Source organism: Periplaneta americana, chromosome 13, assembly GCF_040183065.1.
Source record: "Periplaneta americana isolate PAMFEO1 chromosome 13, P.americana_PAMFEO1_priV1, whole genome shotgun sequence".
NCBI classification, from domain to species: domain Eukaryota; kingdom Metazoa; phylum Arthropoda; class Insecta; order Blattodea; family Blattidae; genus Periplaneta; species Periplaneta americana.
In genome coordinates this window covers 159,339,670-159,354,090 of record NC_091129.1, presented here as the reverse complement: position 1 = coordinate 159,354,090, position 14,421 = coordinate 159,339,670, and the positions used below count along the sequence as shown (strand labels likewise).

The 14,421-nt window shown below is 33.7% G+C and overlaps 1 protein-coding gene across 1 annotated transcript in view; it reads right to left on the bottom strand.

Annotated features, from left to right (window-relative positions):
* The window catches only part of LOC138712573 (neuropeptide SIFamide receptor-like), a 154,065-nt gene extending 140,236 nt beyond the window's left edge, over nt 1-13,829 (bottom strand). Inside the window, exon 1 of the mRNA XM_069844520.1 lies at nt 13,729-13,829. Coding sequence (XP_069700621.1) covers nt 13,729-13,808 — 80 coding nt within the window. The 5' untranslated portion in view covers nt 13,809-13,829. The remainder of the gene's footprint in view (nt 1-13,728) is intronic.
* Between the last annotated feature and the right edge of the window lie 592 nt (nt 13,830-14,421).

Below are 14,421 nucleotides of genomic sequence, written 5' to 3'. Positions count from 1 at the left end.
TTATGTTATTAATCCATTGTTTCTTATTTCATGTATTCATTTATGTTATTAATCCATTGTTTCTTATTTCATGTACTCATTTATGTTATTAATCCATTGTTTCTTATTTCATGTGCTCATTTATGTTATTAATGCATTGTTTCTTATTTCATGTACTCATTTATGTTATTAATCCATTGTTTCTTATTTCATGTACTCATTTATGTTATTAATCCATTGTTTCTTATTTCATGTACTCATTTATGTTATTAATCCATTGTTTCATATTTCATGTACTCATTTATGTTATTAATCCACTGTTTCTTATTTCATGTATCATTTATGTTCTCAATCTAATGGTTCTTTTTTCACTTGGTTATTTAACGACACTGTATCAGCTACGAGGTCATTTAGCGTCGATGAGACTGGTGATAGCGAGATGATATTTAATGAGATGAGACCGAGGATTCGCCACAGGTTACTTGACATTTGCCTTACGGTTGGGGAAAACCTCGGAAAAAACTCAATCATGTAATCAGTCTAAGCGGGAATCATTTTTTGATACTAATAAGTTATATATATATGACTGGAAACGAGGCGTTCGTTCAATTTATAGTTCAGGTATTGCAGTTAAACTTGTCAACTTGTCATACAGGATTTAAAATTAATAATAAAAGTTTGGACACACTTGAAATCGCCAGGAGGAGGAAATGAAATACTATACCGAGTTGTGGGGGGAAGTAATTTCCCCCTGGGCCGCTTTCTGAATTCATCCGGTCTACCAACTTGTCATCCCTCGTGTTAGACGACTGGATACATGGAGAGACAACTGTATCATATTTGGGCTCAGCTGAACGAAGGAAAGAAATGCAGGGTTTGTCCTTGACATTTTTTATTCGCTGCTTGGAGACACTCCAGATGATCCAGGAAAGAAATCTGCCTGCCTGCTTCCTTCCTGAGCGGAGTACATAATAGAAACATTCCCAACTGTCCTCCTGGGTACATAAAGTCTCTGTTGTCGCTTTTCTAACTGAGCTCATCTTCTCTGGAAATGGTACAGGCAAGTTTATCGCGTCGAAGCTAGGGAAGAATCTCCTTAAAGCGTCAAAGGCATATTGTATAACCCAGAGCTGTTGTGTATATAAGATGTCGTATTAGAATATTCCGACGAACCAGACTCTCTACTACAATGCTTTACCTTCACTGCCATATAAATTCTCCAGGTATTTCGCTGCACGGTTCAATACCTTCACCACGAAAGCTCTGCTATTCACAGAATCTGTGTTAGATAACGAAAGCCCATGTGTTCAATGTTAACATTTCTTCCTGTGAACACACTGAAAAGTTCAAGCCATGCATTTAGGCTGCTACAATAATGTTCTTACTTAAAGTGACGGATTTCATGTGATATTTAGTGAAAAAAGTGCTTGAGGTTAGTCGAATGCTTAGTGAAGCGATCTTTAATACCGAAGGTTCTCGTATGACCTCAAAATGCAAATTGAAATTTTTATTTGTAAATATAACGTGGTAATATTTCCCCCGTGCTTCATAGAATAATGCCTGAAATCAACAGAAAATACTGATGAACCTTTAAGTAAGAAACGGAAAAACAGAGTGGCTTCCTTGAACGAATAGAAAAGGTTTCCAAAGACAGGTATAAAATGATTACTATTTAACGGAAAGATAAATATAGAAATGAGAAAGAAACTTATTTCCATTTCATAGCTTCAATCGGTAATTATGTATGGAATTATATAGGATGGGGTAGCTCATTTAAATCCAATTTTAATCCACTTTATTTATTACAGAAGAAAATAATTAAAATATGTCTTCATAAACCTATTGATTTTCCATCTCAAAATTTGTTTCTAGACTTTAATGTACTTAACGTAAGACAAATTTATTATATTGAAATAATTTTGAATTGTATTCTCATAGTTATGAAACAAAAGATATGAATTCTTTAAGATTGTTTGAACCAAAATGCAACACTGTTACAGTATTTAATCATAGTAGTAATTTAGGTCCAAGAATTTATAACAAATTTATATTTAAATGTCCTAATCTTGTCAATTCTAATAGTTCTAGTATTAAATTTAAAAAGCTATGTATGGATTTTATAAAAATTGAAAAATTGTAAATTTAAATGTATATACTATAATTGCACAGTAGACATAAGACAAATTGTATTATGTAATTATTAATTTCAATTCAGGAATCCACCCCTGAGCACGAGTTCTACTCTTTCAGGGGCGAGCTAAAGTTTTTCTGTATATATTAGCCTATATTTTATTTTATGCTACAATTATTAGCAAATAAATAAATAAATAAATAAATAAATAAATAAATAAATAAATAAATAAATAAATAAATAAATAAATAAATAAATAAATAAATAAATAAATAAATAAATAAATAAATAAATAAATAAATAAATAAATAAATAAATAAATAAATAAATAAATAAATAAATAAATAACTAAATAAATAAATAAATAAATATTTTCAAATTTAACATTTTAATGTAATTCACGAAATATCTTTTCGCAGTTAAAATAAAGGTACACTGGCGTTCAAAGTCATTTCCTGATCGTGTAAGCGAACTTTCTAGCCACGGGATAAGTCAGAATCAAATAAATAAAAAATTTTGAAACTTTCAAAGTTCCGCTAGTTCTCAATAGGTGGCGCCATTATTGGTAGGGTTAAAAAGTTTCGGAGAAAATTATGATGTAGATTAAGCATAAATTATTGTCATAGTTGACAATATCAGCTGTTTCCAAGCTAGATCCAGTGTTGTTTCACAATCACCAGAGGGGAATGAAATATTAAATTTTATAATGCAGATTTATTGATGCACAATTGGCAATACGGACTATTATCTTCGCAATTCATTTATAGAAGTAATAACTAAATAAGCCACACTTACACCAACAAATTATCGATCACTATCGATTAGCAGAGTCAGGTATCTTTGAATCCCTGTGAACACTAATTGGTTTCCGCGATACATTTTTAAACATTAAATTTTGAGTTTATCCAATTCTTAATTACAACATGCAATGTTTACGGCTCAAATTTAATTTTTAATGGCTTATAAAATTAATTTTCTGAATATTAATGGAAATTGGTTCTCTATTACATTACGCTTTTATATTTTAAATCGTTTGATAGCTCCAGATTGCGACAAGTTTCCTGCTGGCTGTAGTCACACTATCTGACAATACTTCCTGTCTAAATTTGTTTAAACAATTAGTTCAAGATGTCATTTCAATTCTGTGTCAACGGGATTTTGAATCTTGAAGATGTATAGCATTATGTAATGTTACTGAAAAGGGCACAACTTTTTTTTTTTTTTTTTTTACAAATATTTAAAGAGAGTAAGTTTAAATCCAGGCATTTTTATTAAATGCATACAATGATTTTCTTTATGTTAAGTTTCATTTCATGTTAAACCGCTACAAATAGATGCGGCATCATCTGCGTAAGAATACAAATTGTCGTTATTTTGTGAGAAATAAATCATCAGTAAGTTGTTGATACTGTATATATTAAAAATGAAATAGGTCCTAAAACTGAGCCCTGAGGCATACCTATATTTATTTGGTAATTTTCAAGATTCGTTACACACTGATAACATCAGTGACATCATCGAGGATAAATGACAGATCCGGTATGGTTTGTTGAGTTTTTTGCTATGCCTTGCATATAATGTTTTCTGGTAGGTATTTATTTTTGTAGTTTCACTAAATTCATCTTCAATTATAACAATACCTGAATATATTCGCACAAAACTTATTTCTACATGTCATAAATTATAATACAGTAATTGCTCTTTTCTTCCATGAATTCCCTAAATCAACGATTCTCAACCGGAAGTCGTAGAGCAGTTACTGTGGGATCAGGATTAAAATAAAAAAATAATAATATTAATAACAATAGTAATAATAATAGTAATATCTCTAACAACTATTATTGTTGTAACTTTTAAAAATTGTTCTATAAAACTGAAAAAGGGATAATTTTGCGTTAAATAAGAACATAATCAAATTATTTTCTTTTTAAATTAAGGAAGTGAATTTTTCAATTGAAGGTCCTGAATATATATATATATATATATATATATATATATAATACAGAACTGAAGTATTAAAAAAAAGTGTGACATCTGGAAAGAAAAAATTTAGGAGAATATTACATATGTTAGTTGATTACACGTATTTAGTAAGACATATGGAGGGAAATATAAGTAGCGTCCTAGCAGAACAGAGAAAAACTACTTTCCTGTTAAAAAATCTGAGGAGATTCAATTTCCACTTCTGTTACCGTTTTCTTCGCAGTACGCGCTTCGCCAAAGTATCGAATATAATAACTCTTTGTTGAACAGCATGAGTCTAAACTTTCACGTGGTTCGTCAGTAACATGCATTATTAGCAATAGCTGCCCAAACCAAACATGGAATGAGTCATGCCTGAAGCGCGGTATGGATTTTATTCGAAACTCGTCTAGAGATATTAAGAGCACCCTGTATAACACTGTTTGAATTGTGATGAGGAAATATTAACTGAATATTCAACTGTATTCTATGTTCGTTTTAATATCATACATATTAAATATAATGTTCATTTTTACAACTTTGAATTAATTAATTAAATTTATAGAGCGAAGAAATTAAAACACTAAAATTAATACAGCACGAAGGAGATAATATTTATTTAATGAGATATCTACGAGCCCAAATGAACAGATATAAACTTTGTAACTGATGGATTCACCATAATTAGTCTAACATTTATGACATCATTACATTATTTAATTTTATGTCATAGAACGTGTTAGTTTTGGCCGTTGCTTTCAATTACTATCCTGCGATGTATGCGGGCGTGCGCATGCGTACTTTTCATGTGGCAATCAATGTAAACAGAAGAGTAATTAAGTTCTCATGTGATGCCGCAACAAAACAAACAGTCACGTTCAATTAATACCGTTCACATAAAAAAGCCTGCTAGATACTAATTACAAAATTATTACGAATTCTGAATAAAACTCCCAAATTAGAAAATATATGCACCTCGCTGAGAGTCCGACAAGGCAGACATTTGCTCACTGCATGTACAGTCGGACTCTGTGGTACAGGGTGTTGCAGATCCGCAGGGTCAAGCCCTATTGGAAGAAATGACATTTTAGGGCGGAAAGGGTTATTACTACGTGTTCCTTTGGAATTTAAAGGTGGTGTTCAATGCAGAATGTTTCATTATTTATTTATTTAGGCCCATTTGTTTAATTATTTGTTTATATATTTTGTTTACTATTTATCTATTGATTTATTTATTTCGTTATTAAGTAAATCTTAGAGAGTGATGTAGTGAAGTTTACGAAAGATGATCTTGGTGATAGTATTTACAATTATTTTCTATAGTTTTTTCTGAGTGTTGCTTGTGGTTAAGAAATGAATGACCAAACTAAAGTGAACTAGATAATCATGTCAAAATTTAATAAGATTATTATAATGACGTGGATTAGGTAGAAAAAAAGATCCCAATGGGTATAACCGAGTGAAGGGTTAAAGGGTTTTAAATGGGAATGTTAGTATAGGGATTTTAATCAGGATAGTCAGTTGAAATTTAAGAACGATATTTTGATAAAGTAAAAATGATCAACAGAATAATATCCTGTAGAGTAGAACGAGTTAGATGTAATATACAAAGACGAAATTATGTATGAATTTAGTTAGCAAGATTAGAATGCTGAAAGGAACGTAAGTGTGGAACGAACAGATGTTGGACATTTAAGATCAATAAGAAGAAATTGACTGTTTGGAGTTAATAGCGAGAGTAGAGGAGTTTTTAGTTTAACAGGCTGTCGAGATTGCATGCTAATTGTAGGTGTATGTAATAGAAAGTTATCGTGAAACCCGTAGGCCTACACATAAGTTGTGGAACACTATAACTAATATAAATGTTAATGACAAATAAAATATCTATTTCGTTGAACGGGTTACATTAGCTGCTTGTCTATGCGGATGACATGAATATGTTAGGAGAAAATCCACAAACAATTAGTGAAAACACGGGAATTTTACTGGAAGCAAGTAAAGAGATAGGTTTGGAAGTAAACCCCGAAAAGACATAGTATATGATTATGTCTCGTGACGAGAATATTGTACGAAATGGAAATATAAAAATTGGAAATTTATCTTTAGAAGAGGTGGAGAAGTTCAAATATCTTGGAGCAACAGTAACAAATATAAATGATACTCGGCAGGAAATGAAACACAGAATAAATATGGGAAATGCGTGTTATTATTCGGTTGAGAAGCTTTTATCAACCAGTCTTACTTACTTATTTACAAATGGCTTTTAAGGAACCCGAAGGTTCATTGCCGCCCTCACATAAGCCCGCCATCGGTCCCTATCCTGTGCAAGATTAATCCAGTCTCTATCATCATAACCGACCTCCCTCAAATACATTTTAATATTATCCTCCCAACTACGTCTCGGCCTCCCTAAAGGTATTTTTCCCTTTATCATTCAGTCTGCTGTCCAAAAATCTGAAAGTTAGAATTTATAAAACAGTTATATTACCGGTTGTCCTTTATGGTTGTGAAACTTGGACTCTCACTTTGAGAGAGGAACATAGGTTAAGGTTGTTTGAGAATAAGGTGCTTAGGAAAATATTTGGGGCTAAAAGGGATGAAGTTACAGGAGAATGGAGAAAGTTACACAACACAGAACTGCACGCATTGTATTCTTCACCTAACATAATTGTTCCTAATTATGTTAGGTGACGTTTGAGATGGGCAGGGCATGTAGCACGTATGGGCGAATCCAAAAATGCATATAGAGTGTTAGTTGGTTGGCCGGAGGGAGAAAGTCCTTTAGGGAGGCCGAGACGTAGATGGGAAGATAATATTAAAATGGATTTGAGGGAGGTGGGATATGATGATAGAGAATGGATTAATTTTGCTCAGAATAGGGGCCAATGGCGGGCTTATGTAAGGGCAGCAATGAACCTCCGGGTTCCTTAAAAGCCAGTAAGTAAGTAAGTAAGTAAGTAAGTAAGTAAGTAAGTAAGTAAGTAAGTAAGTAAGTAAGTAAGTAAGTAAGTAAGTAAGTAAGTAAGTATCTATCTATTTCGTTATTCATTCATTTATTATTTATTTGTGCGAGATCCTGCGTATTTACTTGTTTTCCGCACAGAACCAATACGCGGTAAGTGTGAAATACCACAGTCAGTATTCCCAACGTAACACACATAACAATTTCCCTCTTCTTACCGCTTAAGCGCGACATTCATTTTACTGCTTTAGGCTTTCAACATATTACTTTTAGAGACGTTTAACATAGTAATAATTATAAATTGGAAACTTACCACTGCAATTTCACCTAAATTGCAATGTTAATTATTGTTTTTAAATATTTGCAAAAATTAAGTAAAGTCTACTACTCCACGAAACTTATTGCATTCCTGATACAAGTAACATTAAGGAAGCCGTGAAAAAATCAACAAGATTCCAGATGCCGATGTTATTACTGCAATATGTTATATAAATAATATTGTTAAAATATTAAAATGAAAAATAAATCATTACATAAACTTACCGTTTGTTTTAAGTTCGCATTTATAGACTGGGGGGAAAAAAGACAGACGTCTATCACGGCCTGCTGGAGTATAGTAAACACAGAAAACATTTTACAGCAACAATGTTGAAGAAAGATATTTTGGTGTTCCGAAGTTGCCGTCATTAAACAGAAACCAACATGGAGATTTCATTGCAAATAATTAGAAATTCGTCTTTCAGGTATGTAATAAACGATCTTCGCACAAAATAATGTACGATACACGAGCGGTATGTTTGTTTTCATGTTCTCGTTTCGCTTTTTCAATCTTTTTCTCGAACATGAAAACGTCAACATACCGCTCTTATAACATATATTACTACTATTTTTATTTACTCTCTTCTTTTCCGGCCACTCATGTAAATATCAACTAAGCAGCTATGAGACAAAGAACAGCTTCCAGAAATTGCTTTAAAACTATATTTCGGTAGCATTGTCTGTGAAGTTTATTTCACATCGCTTGTTTAGGATCTTTGGGAACACCAGTCGGCCGTGATTACACTTGTTGAGTTTGTTTCTATTATGTGTTGTAAATGGCTTGTGTTCATGTAAGTGATTTTAGATTTTGATTAATGTTTATGATATTGGTAATTGAGGCGTTGATGAATCACGGTATGTAAATTTCCAACCCGGTATTGCCTTTGTGACTGAAGGAAACCATGAAAAATCCCAGTCAGATTGGCCGGCCACGAGGTTTGGATCCGGGACCTGCCGAAAGCGAGTCCCAAACACTACCGTCTGAGACAGCTCGTCGGTAGTAGCATTTTTATTCTAGAATATTGCAACATACGCTTTTGACAAGGGTGTTCGGGAGTCTTGTCTTTTCTTTATTATCTAGACCAGCGTGGTACAACTTTTTTTGGTTGAAGGGACACTCTCAAAATTAATTCGAGGGCCAAAGTAATGTCGTATCATAATATAAAATTGTTATAATTATTATAAAATGGAAAGAAATATACATCGAGCCATTTCGACCAATCTTCAATTTGATTAAATAAATTTATAGCCTATGTGTATGAATTAATCAACCTATATTATATTTGTATTCTATAATTTTGAAATATATAGCCCTACTTTTCACGCGCGATATTATTCTTCTCTAGTGTTAATATTATATTATATAATTCCATTGCCGCTGTAATTTAAATTTTATTTCCTATTTTATTTTAATTATTTATTTTTATTATTTTTTTTCTATATTTCTCTTATATTAATATTGTATTATATAATTTATGCTCGACCATGCCGAAATGTAGTAATTATACACCTGGTAGCAGACCTTTAACGGACCTCATTAAAGTACACCTACTGATTAAAGGTCAGCCAATGACGACTCAGGTTACAACTGTTCAGCCAATGACAGGTCAGCTTTCTACCGTTATAAAACCGCAAGTATCGATTATTCTCGGATATGCAATCGAAAGAGAATAAGCGAAAAGTCACGGAGGCAGGAAATCCAACTGTCGCAGAAGCGTTAATTGTAAATAATATTTAAATAAATTCAATTTGTCATCTCGTTTTTCAATGTCTAATTTATTTTTAATGTTATCTCCGTAGGTTCTTATGGCCTAGCAAGGTCATTGTGAACATCTGTTCCTCGGAAAAAATCAATACTTTCGCGTCTGCGCACATCTCACAAGGTCAGATACAAAGAAAATTAATAATATCAAGTTAGAAATATGGTCGAGCATAAAAAGTCGTATGAAACTCGCCTATAATGGTAATTAAGAAGCTCGTATGAAAATTATGAAACTCGCTTGCCCTCGTTTCATAAATATCCATACTCGCTTCTTAATTACCTTCATTATAGGCTCGTTGCATAATGTACTATTTTGTAACTGTTCATTTTAATTCTACTTTCTATTTTATTTTATTTTATATTCTCTTATAGGCTTATTAATATTATATCTGAACTGCGACCGAACACGAGCGCTGCTCATTCGGTCTCAAATTTTGTTAATACTACTGTATCTCCTGTTTCATATTGTTTGTATTATTTTATTTCTATTTCTCTTGTTTGTTTGTAATTATATTCTTTATTCTGTATATATTTAAATTTAAATAAATAAAGGTAATCATATTATATATTTAATGAGAAAATTGAGCTGTGTCTTGGTTTATCATAAAATTATTTTTCTGTCCATTTTAGATGTATTTAATAACTGTTGTAATTTCATGTTATTGTAAAATATACCATGAGTTTTGTCAGATATCAGAATTCTCACATTCTTATTGACGCCTGTATAAATTTTCACTGGAAGGTGGGAGGAAATAAATCTAAATGGTTTATTTTAAATTACATTGCGTGGGCTTCAGAAGAGGGTATTATTTTCTGCACGTAGTTACTCTTTCGACACTTGGTGCGCGTTGAGTAGTTGGTTATTCCTAAATAAAACAGGCGGCTGCAAGATAAATTTCTACATTGGCGCCTCTAGAGTTAGAAACAGAATGCTAATAAATTTCGCATTTGTTACTAATTCGCCAAATACATAGGCGAAAAGTCGTGACATTATCACCTTATTACCAGGTCATACAATAAATGGAAAAACAAACAAACATATTACTAATTATTCATCCATGGTGATGACATCTAGCTGTTTAGAAGTATTTTCAGTATTTTTGTCATTGTAATAGTTTTCAAGTTAGAGTGCGGAAAATAAATCAAAAGTCAACCGCCCTATACGTGGTTTCTTTCTTTCTTTCTTTCTTTCTTTCTGTCTTTCTCTCTCTCAGTTTAACCTCTCCCTTCTAGGTACATTTACACGACCCACGCCGCCCGGGTCTTACAGGGCAGCGACCTGTCGGGAGAGGTATTAAGCTATTGGATCACATACATACTTTTTTGACCACACAAGGACATGGAGAGCCTCCCCGGATGAGGGATCAGCTCAATGCCAGGGCCACCTCCGATACAACACAAACGTTTAAGACATTACACATCATTCATTAAGGAAAGGATCGCCGTCCATGGCAGGACTTTCAAGAGGTACAATCCCGGCATTTGCCTGGAAATAACTGAGGAAACCATCCTATACGTGGTTAAATAGTAAAAATGGCCAAATCACAAAATTACTATATTTTCCCATAGTTAAAGATAGACTAACCGTAAAGAATTATGAACCATCACACATATCCACGCAATTCATGACTGGACACGGAAAATTTAATTCATATTTTGAACGTTTCAAAATTGACAACCCAAACGGCTCTTCATGTCCCTGCGAACACCCCACACAAACAGTCGACCACCTGTTATTTGAATGCCCACTACAAGAACGCAAGAGATACCGGCGAGGAACCCCTCTTAGCATGTGCGATACAACTTTCTCACCACCAATAACAAAAGTCCTTCTGAAGCAATGTTGCTTACTGGAATTCCACAAATTTATCACAGATATGTTTAAGACCCTGTAGGAAATAACATTCTTCAATATCTTATTTATTGTTATGTGAGCGAAATTTGTAACTTTTAAAAGTGTGGTTACTATGTTGAAGTGTATGTGTTGTAGCGGATGCTTGATTTGTTATGTATGTGAGTCATAGTTATGGGATGCTCGATGTAATCGCAATGTCTTAATTATAGCGTAGATCATATATGTAACCAGATATGTCGGGCTTATAGGCTTTGAGGTTAACAACTTTTGTCAGGTTTACTACTCTGCCATCTAGTTGTTACATAAGGAGTCACGTCATAATTCCCATTTGAATTGCATTAGCGACTGTGCTGCCATCTCGTGTTCGTTTACGGCGGACGGGTGGCGATCCTGGCGGTTGTTCTCTTCAAAGTGCTGCCGATTTTAACGTAGCGAGGAGTTATCTGTTACATATATGATCTAGGATTATAGTTTGTGTTTGTGTGTCTATTGTATATTAATTTATGATGTATGGTACGGAAAGCTGCATATTTGTGTTATAGAGAACGGCTTTTAAGAAGTGTTACATATGTGTGTTGTAACTGATTTTTGTATGTCTCAAATTGATGCCTGATGTTTTCTTTGCAATCGCAATGTCTAAATTACGGATTATTTTGTTTACATTGTGTAAGCTAATACAGAGTTTTAAATATTTAGGATGTCACATATCTTATAATCGGGAAAACGATATAAAAGAAAAAAAAAATTACAAATTTCAAAGCATGTGTGGGACGATTAAAAGAACATTACAAACAAAAACAACAAAAGAAACAAAACTAAAGTTTTATAAAGTAATGGCAGTTGCCATTGTGACATATGGGTCAGAAAACTGGGCCATGAATAGATCAGACAGAAGATTATTAGAAACGTCAGAGATGAAGTTCCTCAGATACGTTGCAGGATGTTCTCTAAAAGACCATATTCCTAGTGAAACAATAAGACAAGAACTCAAAAAAAATTTTAATTTATATGAAAAAATACAAAGTAACAAACAAAAATGGTATGAACATATTTTAAGAATGGATCCTTCTTACCTAACTAAACAAGCATTATTATACCAGCCACAAGGTCACAGAGATGTGGGACGTCCTAGAAGACGATGGGAAGATGAATTCTGAGAGCGGAATGGGCCGATGGCCTACCATGAAGATGAAGAAGAAGAAGAAGAAGAAGCTAATTTATTTTTCTTTCCCATTTGTTTTTATGGTCTTTTTTTGTGTACAACTATAGCCCTAGCATACATATGTAAAATAGGGCTCCTTCCCATTGGAGATTCAAATAACAAAAATAATACTTACTTACTTACAAATGGCTTTTAAGGAACCCGAAGGTTCATTGCCGCCCTCACATAAGCCCGCCATCGGTCCCTATCCTGTGCAAGATTAATCCAGTCTCTATCATCATATCCCACCTCCCTCAAATCCATTTCAATATTATCCTCCCATCTACGTCTCGGCCTCCCCAAAAGTCTTTTTCCCTCCGGTCTCCCAACTAACACTCTATATGCATTTCTGGATTCGCATATACGTGCTACATGCCCTGCCCATCTAACCTAATCCCTACAATAATAATAATAATAATAATAATAATAATAATAATAATAATAATAATAATAATAATAATAATAATAATAACCGCCCTATACGTCGAATGCTAAGAAAAGGGGCATTTGCTGTTATGAGGATGTGTATTAGGACAGTTAACGACTATTTTCATATAGAACTCTACTGGGTGTTCATTTCAAAGTGTGTCATGACGTCACTGTTGTTGGGTCACCGATTTGAAGTGAGTTTCAATTTATATGTTAGAGAAGTTGCCTATTATTTAAGGCGTTCTTCAATCTGAACTTGAGAACGCGTACGGTATAACTTGAACGTCGTAGCAACAGATGGCGGTCTGTACGGTCTGTGTGCTACCATAACCTCTTTCGAACTGTGTTTTGCGCCGGCAAGTCGTACGCAGGGTATTTGTTATCATCGGTTGCGTACGGTAACATTCCACAACGCAAATCAAATGCTCCGTGTCCATGTTGACCGTCGAAGTTAATGTCAACAAATACGTAAGTAATCGTCTTAACCCTCTCCCCATATCCCGACAGTACGTATTTCCAAACGGTTCACATTCCTGCCACTACCGGCGTTACCGTACGTATCGGTACGTACTCTTCAGAATGAACGCCGTACTTGCTAGGCAACTTCTCTGCGTCATAGGTTATACACCTCTGCGGAAGTGTAGGAAGACTGAATTCTCTAGGCTCATCAGCTAGCCACATGACGGCATACAGCGAGCCATGACACACTTTGAACTGAACACCCAGTAGTTCAAATACCAAACTAACTAAGATATGTGAAATTCAGAGAATAGACGAACAGTCGACAGTGTAGTAACACATTTTCGTGACAACACAATTTTACAGTTTTCGTCTCCCTTGTGCAAATTACAAAACAGTAAACTAAAATATACGTAATTTGTATTTATACAATATTACCTCATTTTTCCATTTGGGACTAAGAACTAGGATACAAAGAGCTTAATGAAGATTAACCTGTTGGGCCGCATGCGACTGGAAGGTAATTACTTATTTGTTTAATATAGTTTTTCTCGGAGACCCGCTGGCGGGTGTCCTTTGAACAGGCGGAGTATTCCACATGGGACGCCACGAGAAATTAATTAATATTGTTAATAACCCTGGAGGATAACATGCGGAACTGTTTACTCACCTGTCCAGCGAGACTGCAATGAGACTGTACACGGAGGCAGCAACAGAAACGCCCTGCACGTACGGCACCGTCTTGCACATCCACCACCCCAACAGCCAGGCTGCAAACAAGCCACAAGTTCTTCATGTGCCTGGCGCCATATATTTGCTAAGATTTCCCATCAGTTTCGACCCACATCAGATAGATACATGGGTGCATTTACGTTTCTTGTGTAAATAAATAAATATCATATCATATCATATCATATCATATCATATCATATCATATCATATCATATCATATCATATTGTATCATGTCATATCATATCATATCATATCATATCATATCATAACATATCATATCATATCATATCATACCATATCACATCGTATCGTATCGTATCATGTCATGTCATGTCATGTCATATATCATATCATATATATCATAATCATATCATATCATATCATATCATATCATATCATATCATATCATATCATATCATATCATATCATATCATATCATAACATATCATATCATATCACATCATATCATATCATACCATATCACATCGTATCGTATCGTATCATGTCATGTCATGTCATGTCATGTCATATATCATATCATATATATCATAATCATATCATATCATATCATATCATATCATATCATATCATATCATATCATATCATATCATATCATATCATATCATATCA